The 17,382-nt window shown below is 40.7% G+C and overlaps 1 protein-coding gene across 13 annotated transcripts in view; it reads left to right on the top strand.

Annotated features, from left to right (window-relative positions):
• The window catches only part of RFX3 (regulatory factor X3), a 296,723-nt gene that overhangs the window by 25,532 nt on the left and 253,809 nt on the right, over nt 1-17,382 (top strand). For 2 of the 13 annotated variants that reach the window (XM_045468768.1, XM_045468784.1), the window contains exon 1: nt 12,130-13,162. The exons of 6 other annotated variants lie outside the window; for them this stretch is intronic. In XM_045468768.1, the coding sequence (XP_045324724.1) occupies nt 13,036-13,162 (127 nt within the window). In that variant the 5' untranslated portion in view covers nt 12,130-13,035. Of the gene's footprint in view, nt 1-12,087; nt 13,163-17,382 lie in introns of those variants that run through there. 5 more of the 13 variants (XM_045468770.1, XM_045468775.1, XM_045468774.1 and 2 more) reach the window with 5 other exon arrangements.

A 17,382-nucleotide genomic window follows, 5' to 3' on the forward strand; every position in this document is an offset into this window, starting at 1 on the left:
TGCCACACTTTCTAATTATTGTGGCTTTGTGATTTTAAAGACATGAGAAACCAGTAAGTACCAGAAGGCTCTTTCCAACAACACTTCTGCTATGGGATATCCATTCTCCTTTAGAAAATTTTTATTCCTTATTTTGCCCCATTGCATTTTAGTTAATAGTGCCTGACAGGATCCTAAGTGTTAATGTAGCCAGTTTAGAACTTGGATTCCTTCAGAGCAGATTTGTCCAGTATGGTTTAAATACTTTTGACTAGCAGCTGACCAACTCTTAAGTAACTGCTTTAAAAATGTACACATCTGTCCACATATACCCTGTGAACGGTAGAACTCCTGAGTAGAATCTGGCTTTAATAACCTCATTAACTGTGTGTGTGTGTGTGTGTGTGTGTGTGTGTGTGTTTTAAGGTTTTGTTCTTCTTGGGAAAAGTCCATTTTTGTTACTTTCAGAAACATTTTTGTAGATTAGGTCCTGCAGCTTTAGAATTAAGTTAAATTTTTCTTATCCTAAATGAGAATCCAAAGTGGTCAAATTCCTTCATTGTAAACGTGAGTCTTCAACTCCTCGCTTGGCTTTTACATCATAAATGTTATTGATATCACTGCATCTTTAAGAACGTTTTCTGAGTTGTTGCACGCATGCCCTCTTAAGAATTAAAGATGGATCAAGGAAAATGATGTTATTGAGCATAAAACTTTCATATGTTTCTTTTTTCCACGTGTGAAATGAGTCCCCGTTTCTTTCTGCAGATTTTCTTTCACGTGCTCTCTTTCTAACACACTCTTGTCTCATCCTTTCTGCCCCTTTCCTCCCATTTGTTCTGTTCTGCTCTGCTTGGCTTTACATTTAGGCTGTTGCAGTTCTAAACCTTCTTAGCCAAGCCTTTATCTTCCTGCCTTGGTCTCTGTTCTTCGGTCAGATGCTGGCCTTCCCACCTCGTGGCCTGCATCCCTCTCCTTTATTATTGGATTCTTTGTCTTTCTTTTTTGGGTAGTGTTCTGCATTCCTCTGTTTGTTGTTTCTTGGTCCTTTACTCTGCTTCCCAGAGTGTGTAATGAGAAGAAGAAATAGAAACAACCCTTGAAGGACAGGTATACAAGGCTCTTTAAAAAAGAATGTGGCAGTGCAGCTGACACTATTTTAAAAAGCGTTCCCAGTTCAGAGTAGTTGGATAGAAGGAATAAATATTGCGATGGCTATAGGGAAGATGTTGCCTGACTTTAACAAAAAAAAAAATCTGTTTTTAACTTGAAGAAGTTGTAGGCAGTATTTGTATAGCCAAAATATCCTCAGAAAATGTTAGAAATATTTTTATAGTTAAGACGATTATTGTAAAGTTATATTATTTGTATTTATCTTTATGGTCTTTGGTATTTTATGGTAAACCAGCTCCATCTATTTGTGTCTTCAAATACTTTTTGAAAAAGGCCTGTCAAATATAAGTAAATAAAAGTCAAAAAATTTCTTCTTTTCAAGTAGCTGGAAGTCCTCTCTTACCCGCTGCCCACTTCTCAAATTCCTTTTTACACAATTTGTTAGCAGTATTTTATTGATAGACTTTTTTCTTCTCATTTACATTCAAGTAATGCCATCTATTTGTAGTGAAATTCTGTGAATAACTTATTTGTTAATCTTTAAAGTTCTAGGATATGCCTGTGATAGGTTTAGAATTAATATAAAGTCATTACTGAGCAAAGGAGTGAAAAATATTCTCTGTTTTTATAATAAAATGAAATGAAATTTGGAATTTCTTCATTTTCTGTATTTTTTTTTGTTGTTATTTTCATTTTTTTTGTGGCCCTGGGGATGTGGGGAGAATGCTGTTTAGTTTTGCTCACTTAAGTACTTTTGGATTCCTAGGTTTAGTTTATTTTTCCATTAATGGAATTTATATAAGTACGAGATACTTTTAAATCAAAGTTGAAGGTACTTAGTACTGCTTTTTTATCCCCCCTGAAACTTTCTCTGTTCATTTATGTCCATTATAACCTTTTAGGGGACTATATGGAAATAAAAGCTTGGGGATAGTAGGTGGTATAATTGAAATGTAGATCATAATCTGTTCTTTGTTTGTTTTACCAAATTAGTTAGGGATTCTGAGGATACATTTTGAATATTTGTGTATGTTTAGCGTTTTGTTCCTTTGTGAGAAATCTCTCAGTGTGACTTGTTTTTAGTAGGATGTGTCTTGAATTGTGGGCCGGTCACTCTTGAAAAGTGTTAAGCCCTTTAAGCACACTGGTCAGACTCCGAGAGGGAAGCCTACAGGTTTATTAGCACTCCTTAGCCTGACAGCACAGCATACCCTTCTACGTTGCACAGCAACAGACTCCTAGCAACCATAATAGACTGAATTTCTAAGAGTGACCAGGCCGGATGTAATAATAAAGCGAGAGGTGCAAACAGTTGTCATGGTTTTCTTTTCACAGTGAGCTAGTCCGATTCAGGGAAGCCTACCCTTTCAAACCTGGGCAAACTTCATATAAAACTGCTACCGTTTGTGCCCAGGGCTTCTGATACTAAAGTAGTAAGACTGCTACCGAATTCAGAACGATACTGGTTAAAAAAACAGGATGCTCAAAATAAAAAGAGGAAAGGATTATCACGTAAGGAAGTTTCCAGGGAATTACGTTCTTGAAGACTCTTTAACCATAAACGTAAAATGGGGCTGTGGTAAAACAGTTACAACGAATATGCTTTTTAAAAATCAAAATCAGAGTTGTGTTTTCTCTCTTTGAGATCTGCCGTATTAATTTTTGTAGCCAACTCTCGGAGTTTTGTTTGTAGTTTAAGTGCACGTGCCCATAAACCTGATGCTCGTGAGAACTGAAAATTTACCTTATAAAGACGCCATTTGAACTCTACATAAACAGTGTTTTTTGAAATTGTGGATTAATAACTGACGAAGCAGAGGATTTACCGAAGAAGAATGAAGTGGCAATATGTACAGTCCCCCACAGTGACGGGAAAAGTGTCTGTGATATTCCTGAAGGTGTAATACTGTGCTATAACTTTGTCAGCACTTCTCCCGTGCATTCTTGAGTGTGCGTTTGCTTATGTAGCCATGAAAAAGAGATTAATTCAGATGCGTTCATAACCTGGAACAGGATGCCTCCATCAAAAGAAACAGATCCTCATACAGCTTGCTGGAGTTGGGACTGGGGCCACACAGCCTTTGACAGCAAGAAGCTGTAAATATACACACACGCTAATACCCTTGATTTGTTCATCCTTTGTGGCAGCGTTTGGAAAAGATTGTTAAAGTGGCAGTTAGAGTAAAGACTGGCAATTACAGTAAAGAGCAGAAATTAGGTATTTGTGACCTATTATATTTCATTAAAAGACTTCCTTATTAAAATGGCACCGCTTACTCTGATTACTTGACAGCTGCCCTAAACAGATGAGAAAATACACAGCTTCAGCTAAAGGTAGAATCAACCTCTTAAGCAAGCGCATGGCATGCAACCAAGCACGTCGGATACAAACTATTTCTTTTTTAAACAGTAAATTTGCTTTAGGTAGAGATGTTTATCAGTGGTTGAGTGTGGCGTGCTCTTTTGCATTTCTATAATAGTTTACCCGCATTGGCATTTTCCCATCAGGATATTTTAATGCCCCCACCTGACGTCGCACTAGCTTCCCAGTTGAGAGGATCTTCTTGTGAGGCATCAGAGATCCAGGGATCAGCTTGGAGGCTTTTTTCTGCTAACCGATGAATTACTATTCCAATCCAGTGTAAATACTACCTTTAGCAGGCAGAACCAACCTTTTGGAAGTTTTAGTACTCGATTATTAATTTCTGAAATGCTACAAAAACTTTTTTAGTTTATGTTTATTTTTGAGAGAGACAGAGAGACAGAGAGACAGAGAGACAGAGCACGAGTGGGGAGGGGCAGAGAGAGAGAGGGAGGCAGAATCCGAAGCAGGCTCCAGGCTCCGAGCTGTCAGTGCAGAGCCCACCATGGGGTTGGAACCCACGAACTGTGAGATCGTGACCTGAGCCAAAGTTGGACGCTTACGCAGCTTGAGCCACCCAGGCGCCCCTAATTTCTGAAATAGTTTTAATATTTTTTACCCCTTAGTAAGCCAGTAGAGTCCCAGTGCGTTTAACACGAGAATGTAGGCATTACTTTCACAAGATGGAATTGTTTGTTTTTCTAGAGAAAACAATCACGATGTGGCCGTGGTGACCTTCCATGATATTTCTGAAGTTTTACTGCCACTTGACATTGTGGCATCCGTATTTTGCATAGCGACCGCGTAGCACTTTCTAGAACCGTCCTCTCAGTGATTCTGAATTGTAGTTGAGCCTGCTACACCGTCTGACCATTTGTAACTGTGTCCCTGTCTTTTGCATGGTGAAGCCTGCTGATGCACTGTAGTTCTGCCTCTTGAGTGTGAGCTCACAGCTCACTCTTGAAGACACAAACACAGGTTCGTTGTGAAGCTGGCTTGTGGGAAGATCACCTGCCCCAGCTAATCTTGAATATGGAAGTTTGTGAGGACCGTCACAATATTAGAAGGCTGTCGGAGTGCTTGCACGGAACTGTAAAATTTCCACAAAGACCCAAACTGTACCCCGTGAGACAATCGCATGCCTATTCTAGACACACAAATATCCATGACTCCTTGCGTCCCTCCTTACAAAATGTAAATACCTGATGCGTATCGCGTGAGGACCGTCAGCTTGCAAAATTGTTAGGCAGAGGCGTGAGTCCTAGTCTTTTGGGTAGAAGAGACCTGAGTTCAAGTTCCCGTTTAGTCATTTGATAGATAATTATCCTTAAACTTACCCCTTCACTACTTTGATCTCCTATTTTTTAATGTAAGTATGGAGATATTGCCTATTCAGTTGGGTTGTAATGAAAAAGCAGAAGACAAAACGAGCTAAGTTAGCACGGCAATCTGGAATTCGCACTCCCAGTGTGGATGGTCAGTGGCTCAGTCTCTGGTAGGGTATGAGGAAGGTTTTGCAGAAGAGGGTGGCTGCCGAAAATAGTAACATGGAACTGGATATAATTAGAAACAAAATTGTTTTCAAAGAGCTACGATGCGCTGTGTATTTTGTTAAGTCATTTCCAGTATTGGTCAGTAGAGAGGGTTTTTTAAAACTTTTTTGGAGCGACCCCTTTTCACAGAGTCAAATCTGGGGACGTGACCTTTAAAGGTGGCAAGAACAGCAACTGATAGGAACAGTATGTCCGTCCGGACAGATGAAATACTTATTCCCTGCACAAAAGGCAGAATTTAAAGAATAGAGCACGTTTATTTATCTTGGTAAATATGTACAGCGATCTTTACATCCTGTAAACATTTAAGCCTCTCTTCAAGTTCTTCTTGCGTGTAAAGAACTGTAAGAGCAGACACAAGTGCCCAAGCTTGTGTTAACACTTGGCGTTGTTGATCTAGGAGACCTGAAAATGAATATCAGCTTCTGTTGAGAAGTAAGGCAACAGTGGAGTCCCATAAACACCTGGTCACTCCCTTTTGGTCTAGCCCTAAAAAATGTTCAACGTGCTCACCATTGATTTATAAAATCGAGTTTAAGTTTTCACGTACACTGTTGTTGCTAAAGAGACCGTAAGGCATTTAATATAATGAGAAGATAGTATTTTCAGAAGAATAGAAGTGGCTTTGAAATATAATGGTTTGAAGTAGCTAGTGGGATTAAACTGGTTTAGGCAATGGCTATCCTATTTCAATTCTTTGAAGAAGGTAATTTCAGCCTTAGCTTAAGGAGAGGAGGCGGAACAGAACGTGCTTAATGCTTAATGTTGCCTTGATATTTTAAGAGGGAGAATACTGAGCGACGGTGATACTTAGAGGCAGGGGAAAATAGCACTTAAGGTTACACAGCTACAGTCTCTTTTTATTTTATTATTTTTTAACGTTTATTTATTATTGAGAGACAGACACAGAGTGTGAGCACGGGAGGGGCTGAGAGTTGCAGAGACACAGAATCTGAAGCAGGCTCCAGGCTCTGAGCTGTCGGCACAGAGCCCGATGCGGGCTCAAACCCGTGAACCGTGAGATCATGACCTGAGCTGAAGTTGGACACTTAACCGACTGAGCCACCCAGGCATCCCTACACAGCGACAGTCTTTTAGACAAAACCACCAGCTGTTACTGGTAGTTTGGTGATTTTAAAACAATGAGTTTTGTTTTTCCTGAGCATGATTTATGTGCTTATATTGTTTTTTGTTTTTTTGTTTTTTTTTTTAAGTTCTATTTATTTTGAGAGACAGAGCAGAGAAGGGGCAGAGAGGGGGAGAGAGAATCCTGAGCAGTGTCCATGCTGTCAGTGCAGAGCCTGGTACAAGGCTCGAACTCATGATACAGGGCTCGAACTCATGAGCCATGAGATCATCTTCAGGTTTTAAATTTCAGAGCCAAATGAAATACAATTCTGTTCTGACAGAAGCCGGTTTTTTGACATCCACGAATATGTAACTCTGACTTATCTTGTACATAAGGTACAATTGTCCACTTGTAAAAATGTAGAGCATAATTGTACCTTTTATGTTTAATTGAATATTATGTCCAGCTCAGTGAAGATTCATACATTAGCTTCATAAATACTCTCTTTGCAAAGAAGTTTTTCTCCTACAAATGAAGAAGTTTTCGGTTGCTCTTTTTCATGTTATCTTTTTTTTTCCCCTTGATACTCTTACTGCTTTGAGTTGTTGAATTGGGGAGCTATAGTATGTGTACATACACATTTATATACATGTGTATGTAAATATACACACATACGTATGGAATAGCATACACTTGCTTTTCAGTACAGTCTCAAGTTAGAATTACTCATATGGAGATAATTGCTAGGTGAGAAAAACTAAACTGCAAGACTAGTCTAAACTCTCACTGTTGGTAAGGTCTTTTCACATGAACGTGTTTTATGCAAACTGTATACTGTACATAAATGCTGCTCTACGTGTGAACAGAGGACGCCTAGGGTCACCAACCCCAGGAGGTCCTTCCTCTTAAAACCATGTGTATGTGAGGCTGCATTTTCTTAATATACTCAACCCAGATGGCAGATTGAGTAGAGAAGTCTACGTGAGAAGCCAATCGTCTTCTTGTTTAGTTTTTTAGTTTTGTATTTTAATGTTTTTATTTTTCAGAGAGAGAGAGTGTAAGCAGGGGAGGGGCAGAGATGGTGGGGGGTGGGGGAACGACAGAGGACCTGAAGCGGGCTCCGTGTTGACAGCAGAGAGCCTGAGGCAGGGCTCAAACTCACAAACCATGAGATCATGACCTGACCCTCAGTCGGAGAGGTGCCCTGGGAAGCCAGTTGTCTTCTATTGAGCAAGACGTTAAAAGAAATTTATAAAAACAGAAAACAATGCCACTGTTCTCATTAATTCATTAATGTTTTTTTCTTTGGGAAAATTTAGGTATGCTTCATAAACATATGTTTATGGTAAGATGTAATGGTTTTATTATCATTTTCAAATTAATACTGCTTTTCTACTTTATTTTCTAATATACTGACTGGATAGACATAGCTGGTGACGTACCAAAGCTTATTATTACTAGCTGGAGAGAGTCAACATTGCCCATCTCCTCTTAACTCCGCATTCCACATTCAGATGTTACACTGCTAGCTTGAAATGAGTCATGTTGGGAGTATTTACACTATGGAAATGAGCAAAAGCTACAAATCTGGCTCTTCCGAGGGGTCGGAAGGGGAGATGACAGACATTTATCAGTGCCCCACCAGACAGAACACACAGAAACAAAAGTCCTTTGTGGGTCTCAAAAAAAAATTTAAGATCTAAGTGGGTTCCAGGACCAAAAAGTCTGCTTACTAGAAAAGAACTGGTTTTAATTACTTTACTATGCAACTTAACACCAACGTCCATGCTAATGTGTGATCAAAGCAGATTTTTAGCCAGGTGCTCTGCCTTTGGAGGCACTTTACCCGTCTCTCCTATGCTGCCTTCCAACGAGAATAACTCCATGAAGCGATTTGAAGTCTATAAAGAGCCCTGTCCTTTGTGGTTCCCCCCATGACGAGCACACAGCTTAGTTACCTGTTGACTGATTCGAGACCATCAGTGCTATGGTGACTCAGAAAAATGGAGACAAGGTTCTGGTCTGGAATAATTTTAGAGAAGTCTTCCGGAAGGAAGGTAGACATGAGATGGATCTTGAAGGGTGTATGGGTGTATTGCCGTGAGGAAGGAGTCAAGCACGTGCTAGAGGTAGAGGCAGATTATCTTGGTGTGAAGAATTTCTTGGGAAATAACGAAGCAGATGGAGTGGAATGGAAAATCGGGCGAAGGATTTGGAACTTCACCGGACAGGGCGTAACCAACCAGCGTTTACTTTTACCGTGGCTCAAACGTGAAGGTGAAAATGGTGCTTTAGGGAGATTAATCTGGCAGATGTGTGTGGATGAGTAGGGAGTGAGTCAAGCAAGGTAAACTTCTCTTGATCATCTGAAAGGAAGTAGATAGAGTGAAGAACCTGGCCTTTTAATTCCGAAAGACGTTGGTGAGAATCCTGCTGCTGCTCTGTGACTTTCAATTCATGGATAAAAATGTAAAACTATGCAGATATAATAGCCAGTGGGGTTGTAAGTAACACGAAGAGCGTGGACGAGTTGAGTATCGATGAGATGCCAGTACGGTGCCAGGACTTTCGGTGAGAGATACTGTTTATGCTCCTTTTACTGTTACTACCTCCGCACTACTGGCATAATAATCCTTGTTTGATGCGTTATAATGAAGATTGGAGCTGGAGACCCGTTATTGGAAATGAGATGTGGAAACCAGGCCCAGCCCTAACCCTTATGGGTATAAGAATACAAATGGAAGCTCACTCATTGTGTTTCTACATACTTAAATGCGGCGGATCCGCTGTTAGGTAAAATATGCTCTTACCTCATAATTTGACCGATACAACTTTATAAGGTGACGGATGACCATTTAGAATTCTCAGTTTTTTGGGGTGCCTGGGAGGCTCAGTCAGTTGAGCGTCTGACTTTGGCTCAGGTCATGACCTCACGGTTCGAGAGTTCGAGCCCTGCATCCCACTCTGTGCTGGCAGCTGGGAACCTGGAGCCTGCTTTGGATTCTGTGTCTCCCTCCCTCGCTGCCCCTTCCCTGCTCGCACTCTGTCTCTGTCTCTCTCTGTCTCAAAGATAAGTAAACATTAAAAATTAAAGAATTCTCAGGGGTGCCTGGATGGCTTAGTCGGTTAAGTGTTCGACTTCAGCTCAGGTCATGATCTCGTGGTGTGTGAGTTCGAGCCCCGTGTCGGGCTCTGTGCTGACAGCTCGGAGCTGGAGCCTGCTTCGGATTCTATGTCTCCCTCTTGCTCTCTGCCCTTCCCCCACTCATGCTCTGTCTCTCTCTATCTCAAAAATAAACATTAAAAAATTAAAAAAAGAATTCTCAGATTTTTTGGTTCTGTTCTAGAATATAGTGGCAAAGGGAGGACTGGCCTTCTGTCACCTTGTCCCTGTCCTGCAGTCTGCCTCCTCCTCCCTGTCTCCTAGGCTCTTGGCTATAACGTGTCCACGTGCCCTATTCCTTGCAAGCTATGTATTGACTACCTCTTGGGTCTGGAGGTGGGTATGCCCGCCTCTCCATCTGCCCTGGGGCCGATAGTCCAGGGCTCTGCGAGGGGATCCGACTCCTGGAAATTTGCCAAGGCAGAGTCCAGAGGAGTCAGAGAGCATGGCCCTGGGCTGGGCAGATTTCTCATTTTATGGGGAAGATCCCAGGGAAGTGGCCCCTTTTGCCTGGGTAGTTATCCAGCGTGAATGAGATTAGCAGGATGTGGTTACTGATGAGTTGTGGGGTATGAAAAAATGAGAGTGTCAAAGGTGAAAGATCACTGGGTTGGAGGAGAGTTATAAAGCCACTGAGAAAGTTAGGACAGATGAGGAGGGCCCTGAGTAACTGTTTTGCTCACCGTTGTATCCTGTGGCACCAAATCAGCTTCTAGCACCTTACCAAGTGCATGGTTGCGACTCAGTAAGTGTTGAAGGGCAAGATGAAGATACTTGAAAAGCTGTGCCAGTGGCGTGAGAAGAAAGGCATTATAGAATAAAGAAGGAAAATAAGTTCTTGCGGGGCCAGTGTAAGAGCTTTGAGGGAGGAAGCATTTTGCTGTGCTTGGCGTGGTAGCGTGCGAGCTAGTTGTGTGTGGGGACTGTGCACATCTAATACTGGTACGGGGGGGACCTAGTGTAGTTGCCATTCTTTCTTAAACGAATAATTGAATAATGTTATATGAGAACAGCTTTTAAGAAACGAATTGGATTTTAAGTTTAAAATGACCCGTGGCAAACACAAATTTGCACCATCAGTGAACTGTGATGGTGGTCAAGGAACCTGAGATCGTTCCAGAAATGAAGAGATCCTGCGCAGTGGTGTTCGTATCAGATGGGGTGGTGAAAGGTGTTCAGGCCGGACGTTATGCTTGTAACCTGTTTGGAGGAGGGTAGAGGACACTGATTAACTGTAGATTAGCCACCAAAAAAGTTAGGTATAAGGGAGGGTGGTTGGAGAAAAAAAAAAACTTGAAGGAGCTGGGAGAGTTATCTTAGAAACATCTAATTGTGGCTGTGTAACACTCCTAGTTCTTTTGTTCAAAGTTGTTTCGAAGTATGGTCTAGTCACTTAGTTGACGATAACTATCCAAAACCTCAGGTCAGAAAATATTCTGTATTTCATAATGACGATAAAGTAACAGGAAAGTCTGATAATAGCGTTAAAATTGCCAAGTTCTTTTTGAGAACTCTGGTGTGTTAATTAGTGTAGATGATTGCACTTTGGCTGTATCTGACTCGTCATCGACTAAATACACAGCAAACACCTGTGATTATTTTAGTGATCCTTGTCTCGTTCAAGTAACCCCAAATATGTGTATTTAGACTGTTGCCTGTTCATATAGACTCAGCTGTGCCTGTTTTCTGTGTTATTTTTCTAAGTTTAATGGGCCCACATAAAAATTTATGGTAACTGTCACTTAAAGTCATCTTTACCCTCAAAGAAAAAAAGAAAACAAACAAAACTAGATCACCCCAGGTAGCTCTGATGCTGTTTATAGTGACTAAGTGATCAGATATATTCTGTACTAAGTTGATCTCTGATCCCATGGGTCAAATTTAGGGCAAAAAAAAGCATGAACGTATATAATAAGCAAATACACTTAAGTACATGTTTGTATTGCTAAAATTTATTAGCAAACAAAAATCATTAGTATAAAAGCGATCTTGCTTGTTCTCTGCTGAACCGAAGATTTCTTTTTAAAATTTTCATAAGACTGAATAATCATGCATTTCTTATTAATTTTTGTAGCTTTCTGATCTGCTTATGTATTGTTTTTGCTTGTTTATTTTTAAGAAACAAATCTTGTTTAATTATTATTACTAAAATTTTTAAAAAATGTTTTTAATGTTTATTTTTGAGAGAGAGAGAGAGACAAAGTGTGAGTGGCAGGCTGATGTCTCAAATTGTTTGGTCTCTTGTCTTCACAATTTAGAAGAGCAGATTCTTTCAAAGAATCCTTCTCTCCATTATTTTTCCTCGCTTATATTTTCTTGATTATTAGAGTAATATGTTTATTCTTTGACAGAAGTTGTCTCTCCTTCCCTGTCAAGTCAAAAGAATTTCTTTTTCGACTACATAGGAAACCTAAACAGAGAGGCAGTCATGCAAAGAGATGCTTTGAAAATAATTCAGTGGGGCACCTGGGTGGCTCAGTCGGTTAAGCGTCCGACATCGGCTCAGGTCATGATCTTGCGGTTCGTGAGTTCGAGCCCCGCGTCGGGCTCTGTGCTGACTGCTCAGAGCCTGGAGCCTGTTTCGGATTCTGTGTCTCCCTCCCTCTCTCTGACCCTCCCCCGTTCATGCCCTGTCTCTCTCTGTCTCAAAAATAAATAAACGTAAAAAAAAAAAAAAAAAAAAAGAAAAAATAATTCAGTTATATGGCAATTAATATTTATCCACAGATTCAGTAATATGAAACAACCACATAGCTTGTGTACGTCAAAGAGTTCATTTTTAATGTTAACCTGATTCTCTTTGCTTTTAATATTTTAGGCCACTTGGTCATTCTGGCATTTTATGATAGAGAATACATTGAGTTTGGCTCATGGAAAGAATATGAGGTAATTGATCACATGTTCTCTATAAAGTATGAACTATAGGTACACAAAGCAGAGTATTGTAATGTATCTAATATAGGGTCTCATGTACAAAATTTTTTGAGAGCTATTTTTATATATAAGATTTTGAGATAGATTTTTTCTCTCTTGATAGTTGGCAACGGTTAACATTGTGAGGAACTTTATTTTCTTTCACAGCTTGCATGTGTTTAAGACATGATAGTGTTAAACTCTTCTTCACATCGTTATGTGGTTAAAGTTATTTCGTATTTTAATTTTTTATTTTTGTAGTGAGCTCTGTGCCCAACATGGGGCTTGAACTCACGATCCCGAAATCAAGAGTTGCAGGCTCTACTGCCTGAGCCAGCCAGGTGCCCCTGGTTATAGTTATTTTTAAGTGTTTTGGATAGCTTAGCTTTCTGTGGAGCTCTGGAAACCACAGGAGAACCCCTCCCTCCCGCCTGTCTCCCCAACATGCCCTAAGTAGGATTAAAGGCATCCTGCACTGAAAATGTGTAAGACATTGTAAGAAAGACCATCAGAGCCCCTGTAATGTGAAATTCCGGGGGCTGCTCAGGGTGCTTTACTGAGAGCGTAAATATGAGACTGTTGAGTTAGTCTTTTCCCACCTTTTGTACCCACGTGTCGCCCTGCGTGATGTCTAGGTGTGGCATTCCAAAATGACAGTCAACTAAAATGCAACTGAATGCCACATGCATTTCTATTGTTGTTTCACAGATTGTCAAACGTGAAGCCCGTGTCACAGTAAATTCAAATTAAAGAGAGTAAACTATAGCAGCTATTCTTACGAGATCCAGCCCGTGACATGGCGGCAGGTGGGTCAGTGGACGTGAACTATTCAGTAGAGTAATTGGCTAACGTGCTGCTGATGTCATAATTCTCCTACTCAATAATGGGCTGGTTATGCCGGAAGGCGCAGCAGTTTGGTGTGGGGACTTCTGCTTCCAGTACAACAGCACTTGAAAGAGAGGCCTTCCATTGGTGTTCAGAAAGGAGCAAGGAGCAGGGGTGGGGGTCAGGTGAGTGGGGGGGGGGGGCACCAGAGGGATAGGTGTAGAGCTGTGCCTCATTGTTGGTCTTTGAGGTTACATGTGCACCCAAGTTACTTCCTTACTTTTCCACATAGTTGAAATGCAATTGCCAGCCCATTCAGTATGATAAAACATTGCTATTTTAGCATTTCTTCAATATTCAGCTTCTGTGGGAAGATAATCACACGATCTACTGGTTAAGAGACTTAACCAGGATTCAAGAAAAATAAGCTGGAGCTCTATCCTTCATCTCAAACCTGTGCTTTTATAAAAGTTTTCCACAGGGTGCACCAGAAATTCTCCTATATACTTTCCAATATTTTATTTGTATATTTGAGAGAGTACCAACTCTGAAATAGCTTCTCTAGGAAGTCTTACAACTTTATCATCTTTCTCAAACTGTGTGAGTTGTCTGTAGGAAACACGTGAATATGATACACTTTTTCCCTATTACTTGATATTCATGATTGAGTACATCTGATCGGAACGTTGATATCACACCTACCAATTGCAAAAGCTAGCCTGGGTCTGGAGAACGGGTTTCCATAGCATACTGCTACTAAAAGTGCTTACAGATAATGTTTGTTAAAAACAGCTTAGCGGACATTTTTTTTTTTTTTTTTTTTTTTAATTTTTTTTTCAATGTTTATTTATTTTTGGGACAGAGAGAGACAGAGCATGAACGGAGGAGGGGCAGAGAGAGAGGGAGACACAGAACCGGAAACAGGCTCCAGGCTCTGAGCCATCAGCCCAGAGCCTGACGCGGGGCTCGAACTCACGGACCGCGAGATCGTGACCTGGCTGAAGTCGGACGCCCAACCGACTGCGCCACCCAGGCGCCCCCAGCTTAGCGGACATTTAAAGTAACCACTAGGTGTGTCGGTGGAGTCCTTCCCTTGGGCAAGGTAGTGGGAGATGAATTTACCTTGAGTTATCCTGAGAAGCAGTGGAGAACAATTCTTAATATGTCTGTTCGTCCCACTTCTTTCCTTTGAATCCAATTTTTGGACCTTCTTTCACTCAGATAACGCTGAGTGTCTTTGTTGTATGTGAAATAAGGAAATTGTCTTGGGAAGGGGAGTGGTAGGAAGGAAAAATGTTTGTTTTTACATTATAACATAGCTTGTAAGACAGTAATTATAATATATGTCGTATAATATATAATAGTATATGTAATAATTATATGTAGTATATAATATATGCTTTATTTAGCAGATCACACCTTACAAACTTGTTTTGTGTGGTCAGCATCTTATTTAATTTATCTCAGCTTGTCCATTGTATGGGGTGGGGGTTGTCTCCTTGCTCTGGGTGTGGAAACTAAGATTTATAGAGGTTAAGAAACACCTTTGAAGGTTCCAGAGCTAGTAGATAGACAATCTGGAATTTGAACCCAGATCTTGTGACTCTTCTTCTATTGTTATCCACTGTGTTAGTAATTTTCACATTATATTTTCTGGTCAAAAAGTTCTTCAGGAGCCATGCTTGGGAATGGTGGTGGCCTGAAAGGCAGGTTCATTAGAAGATCGGGCTTTACAGCTACTGCTCTGCACTGGTTCCCTCTGTGCAAGGATTGTAAATTAGAACCACGAACTGTGCCTCTCGTGGGTCGAGGTTACATACCTCTTTTCCTACTGGCATTGTGGAGATAGAAACACAGATTAGCCTCTTGGCATTTTTCTTTACTTCTGTTTCTCCTCCACTAGTACTTACTGAGTTAACATAGCACACAGGATACACTTTTTACCAGGGCCAATGAGAATTGGTTTTAAAATAGTAGGATAGTTTTGGGGGCGCCTGGGTGGCCCAGTCGGTTGAGCGTCCAACTTCAGACCAGGTCATGATCTCACGGTTTGTGGGGCTCAGCCCCACATGTGTGATATCAACGTTCCGATCATGCTTCATGTTTTTACTGCTGTCAGTGCAAGGTCCGCTTGGGATCCTCTGTCCCACCCCCTCTGCCCCTACCATACTCACGTGCACTCTCTCTCAAAAATAAACATTAAAAAAAATAGAATAGGATAGTTTCAAAAATAGAAAAATTTATTAAAAACTCAAATGCAGACTGTCCATATTAATTATATCTTGTCCATAAAGTGACAGTGATAAGCGTTATCAGTTTTTATACAATTTAAAATATTGAATGTATTTCATAATCCCAAGTCTGGCAGTTAAGTACAGTGGCTCTTAAAAGTGGTTTCCAGGGGCGCCTGGGTGGCGCAGTCGGTTAAGCGTCCGACTTCAGCCAGGTCATGATCTCGCGGTCCGTGAGTTCGAGCCCCGCGTCGGGCTCTGGGCTGATGGCTCAGAGCCTGGAGCCTGTTTCCGATTCTGTGTCTCCCTCTCTCTCTGCCCCTCCCCCGTTCATGCTCTGTCTCTCTCTGTCCCAAAAATAAATAAACGTTGAAAAAAAAAAAAATTTAAAAAAAAAAAAAAAAGTGGTTTCCAGGGGCGCCTGGGTGGCACAGTCGGTTAAGCGTCCGACTTCAGCTCAGGTCAGGATCTCGCGGTCCGTGAGTTCGAGCCCCGCGTCGGGTTCTGGGCTGATGGCTCAGAGCCTGGAGCCTGTTTCGGATTCTGTGTCTCCCTCTCTCTGACCCTCCCCCGTTCATGCTCTGTCTCTCTCTGTCTCAAAAATAAATAAACGTTAAAAAAAAATTTTAAAAATGACATCTCATATGTATTAATAATAAAAAAAAAGTGGTTTCCATTAGTTACTGTGTGTGTATAGAGCCTTGAAAATTCTAGAGTATAGTAGCATTTATAGTAGTAACAGTGTTAATAGTGTCAAAGCACGGTTCCTTCATCATATAGCATTCTAGAGTCTTTGACAATAGTAGATTCCAAATACGTTTCCATCTTCCTCAAGTATGCATTTAAACCTCACTGTAACAGCCTATGCAATTACCTATCTGCAGATAAAAAATAAATCCCCTCAGTGGTCCACCCAAGACGTCATGAAATTTAATAACGGTTAAAAGTTAATCACACAAATTCAAGATGAGACTAATTGTTTAGACTCAAATCATAGCATTCCACAAATTGAAAATAGGTCAACAGTTTTGTACTTTTAAAAATGAGCATGACTCTGGGGTATTTCTTTTAAAGCTTAAGTCATTGAGCTCTTAGTTTACTAAACTGAACACTTTAATAATGTTCCATTATTTTCCCCAAAGCTCATTAGGGACGCAGAACAATTGGAGAGATACTGGAAAGGGCAGCATGAATGGGCATTGACAGGAGGGAGGAAAGTTTCGAGTCACCGAAGTCACTTGTTTAGTTTACGGGAAGAAGGGGGAGAAAGACCTTGAAATCTGTCTTGAAATATATTTGTACTTTTTAATTTGTGCTGCAAACTTTCAGCTAAAAGTAAAATGACAGGTATGTTAGTGCCTTAAGTCGTCTCCTTGGAAGTCAGACCCAAGTAGAATGAGCTGAAATTCTAGAAAGGGTGATTCTAATTTGTCATAAAGAAGACCCTCTTGAAAAGATCATTAAACTCTAACTTGGCAATAGAAGGATATTTGGGAGGTCATACCCCATAAAAATCTTTATGACCCGAATGGTGATTCAACTAAATATATGTTTTATCCTTAAAATCTGTACCAAGCTGGAGGTTCTTTGATTATAATTATGCTGCTGATTGGAACAATGCAATACGTATGTAAATATGCTCTTAACACTAAAGACAGTGCCTGAAATTTATGGAGATCCCCTTAGTGTTTGAGAGACAAGATCAAATCGTAAGTACATTTTCAATTTGGGATCATAGAAAGAACGACAATGTCTTTACTCTGAGAGATCATATAAGTCCCACGTTATTGCGTGCACTTTGAAAATATCTGGTAAAGAATACAAAGGAAGGCAAGAGTCAAGAAAGTGATGCTGCTGCTCTCTCCTTTGGTAAGGGGGGGGGGGGTCTAGTCCCAAGTAGCCTGTGGGGTTTTGAGTTAGTCTCACTTGAGTTTGAATCATGGTTTACCCACCTACCAATGCAATATTCTTATTAATGTGAGGAGAGTGACGGTCGCCTTGTAATTGTGAAAATAAATCACCGATACATGGCAGCAAGCGGTGCTTAACAAGTGATAGTTCCCTTCATTCTCTCCGTTGACTCTTACGTCTCTAGGAGTTTGGATCAGGAAAACCAATAGAACAGGGAGGGGAGAAGGGGGTAAACCAAACTTCCCTCGTTTGGGAGGTGGGTT

The sequence above is a fragment of the Leopardus geoffroyi genome, chromosome D4 (genome assembly GCF_018350155.1).
Source record: "Leopardus geoffroyi isolate Oge1 chromosome D4, O.geoffroyi_Oge1_pat1.0, whole genome shotgun sequence".
Lineage (NCBI taxonomy): Eukaryota > Metazoa > Chordata > Mammalia > Carnivora > Felidae > Leopardus > Leopardus geoffroyi.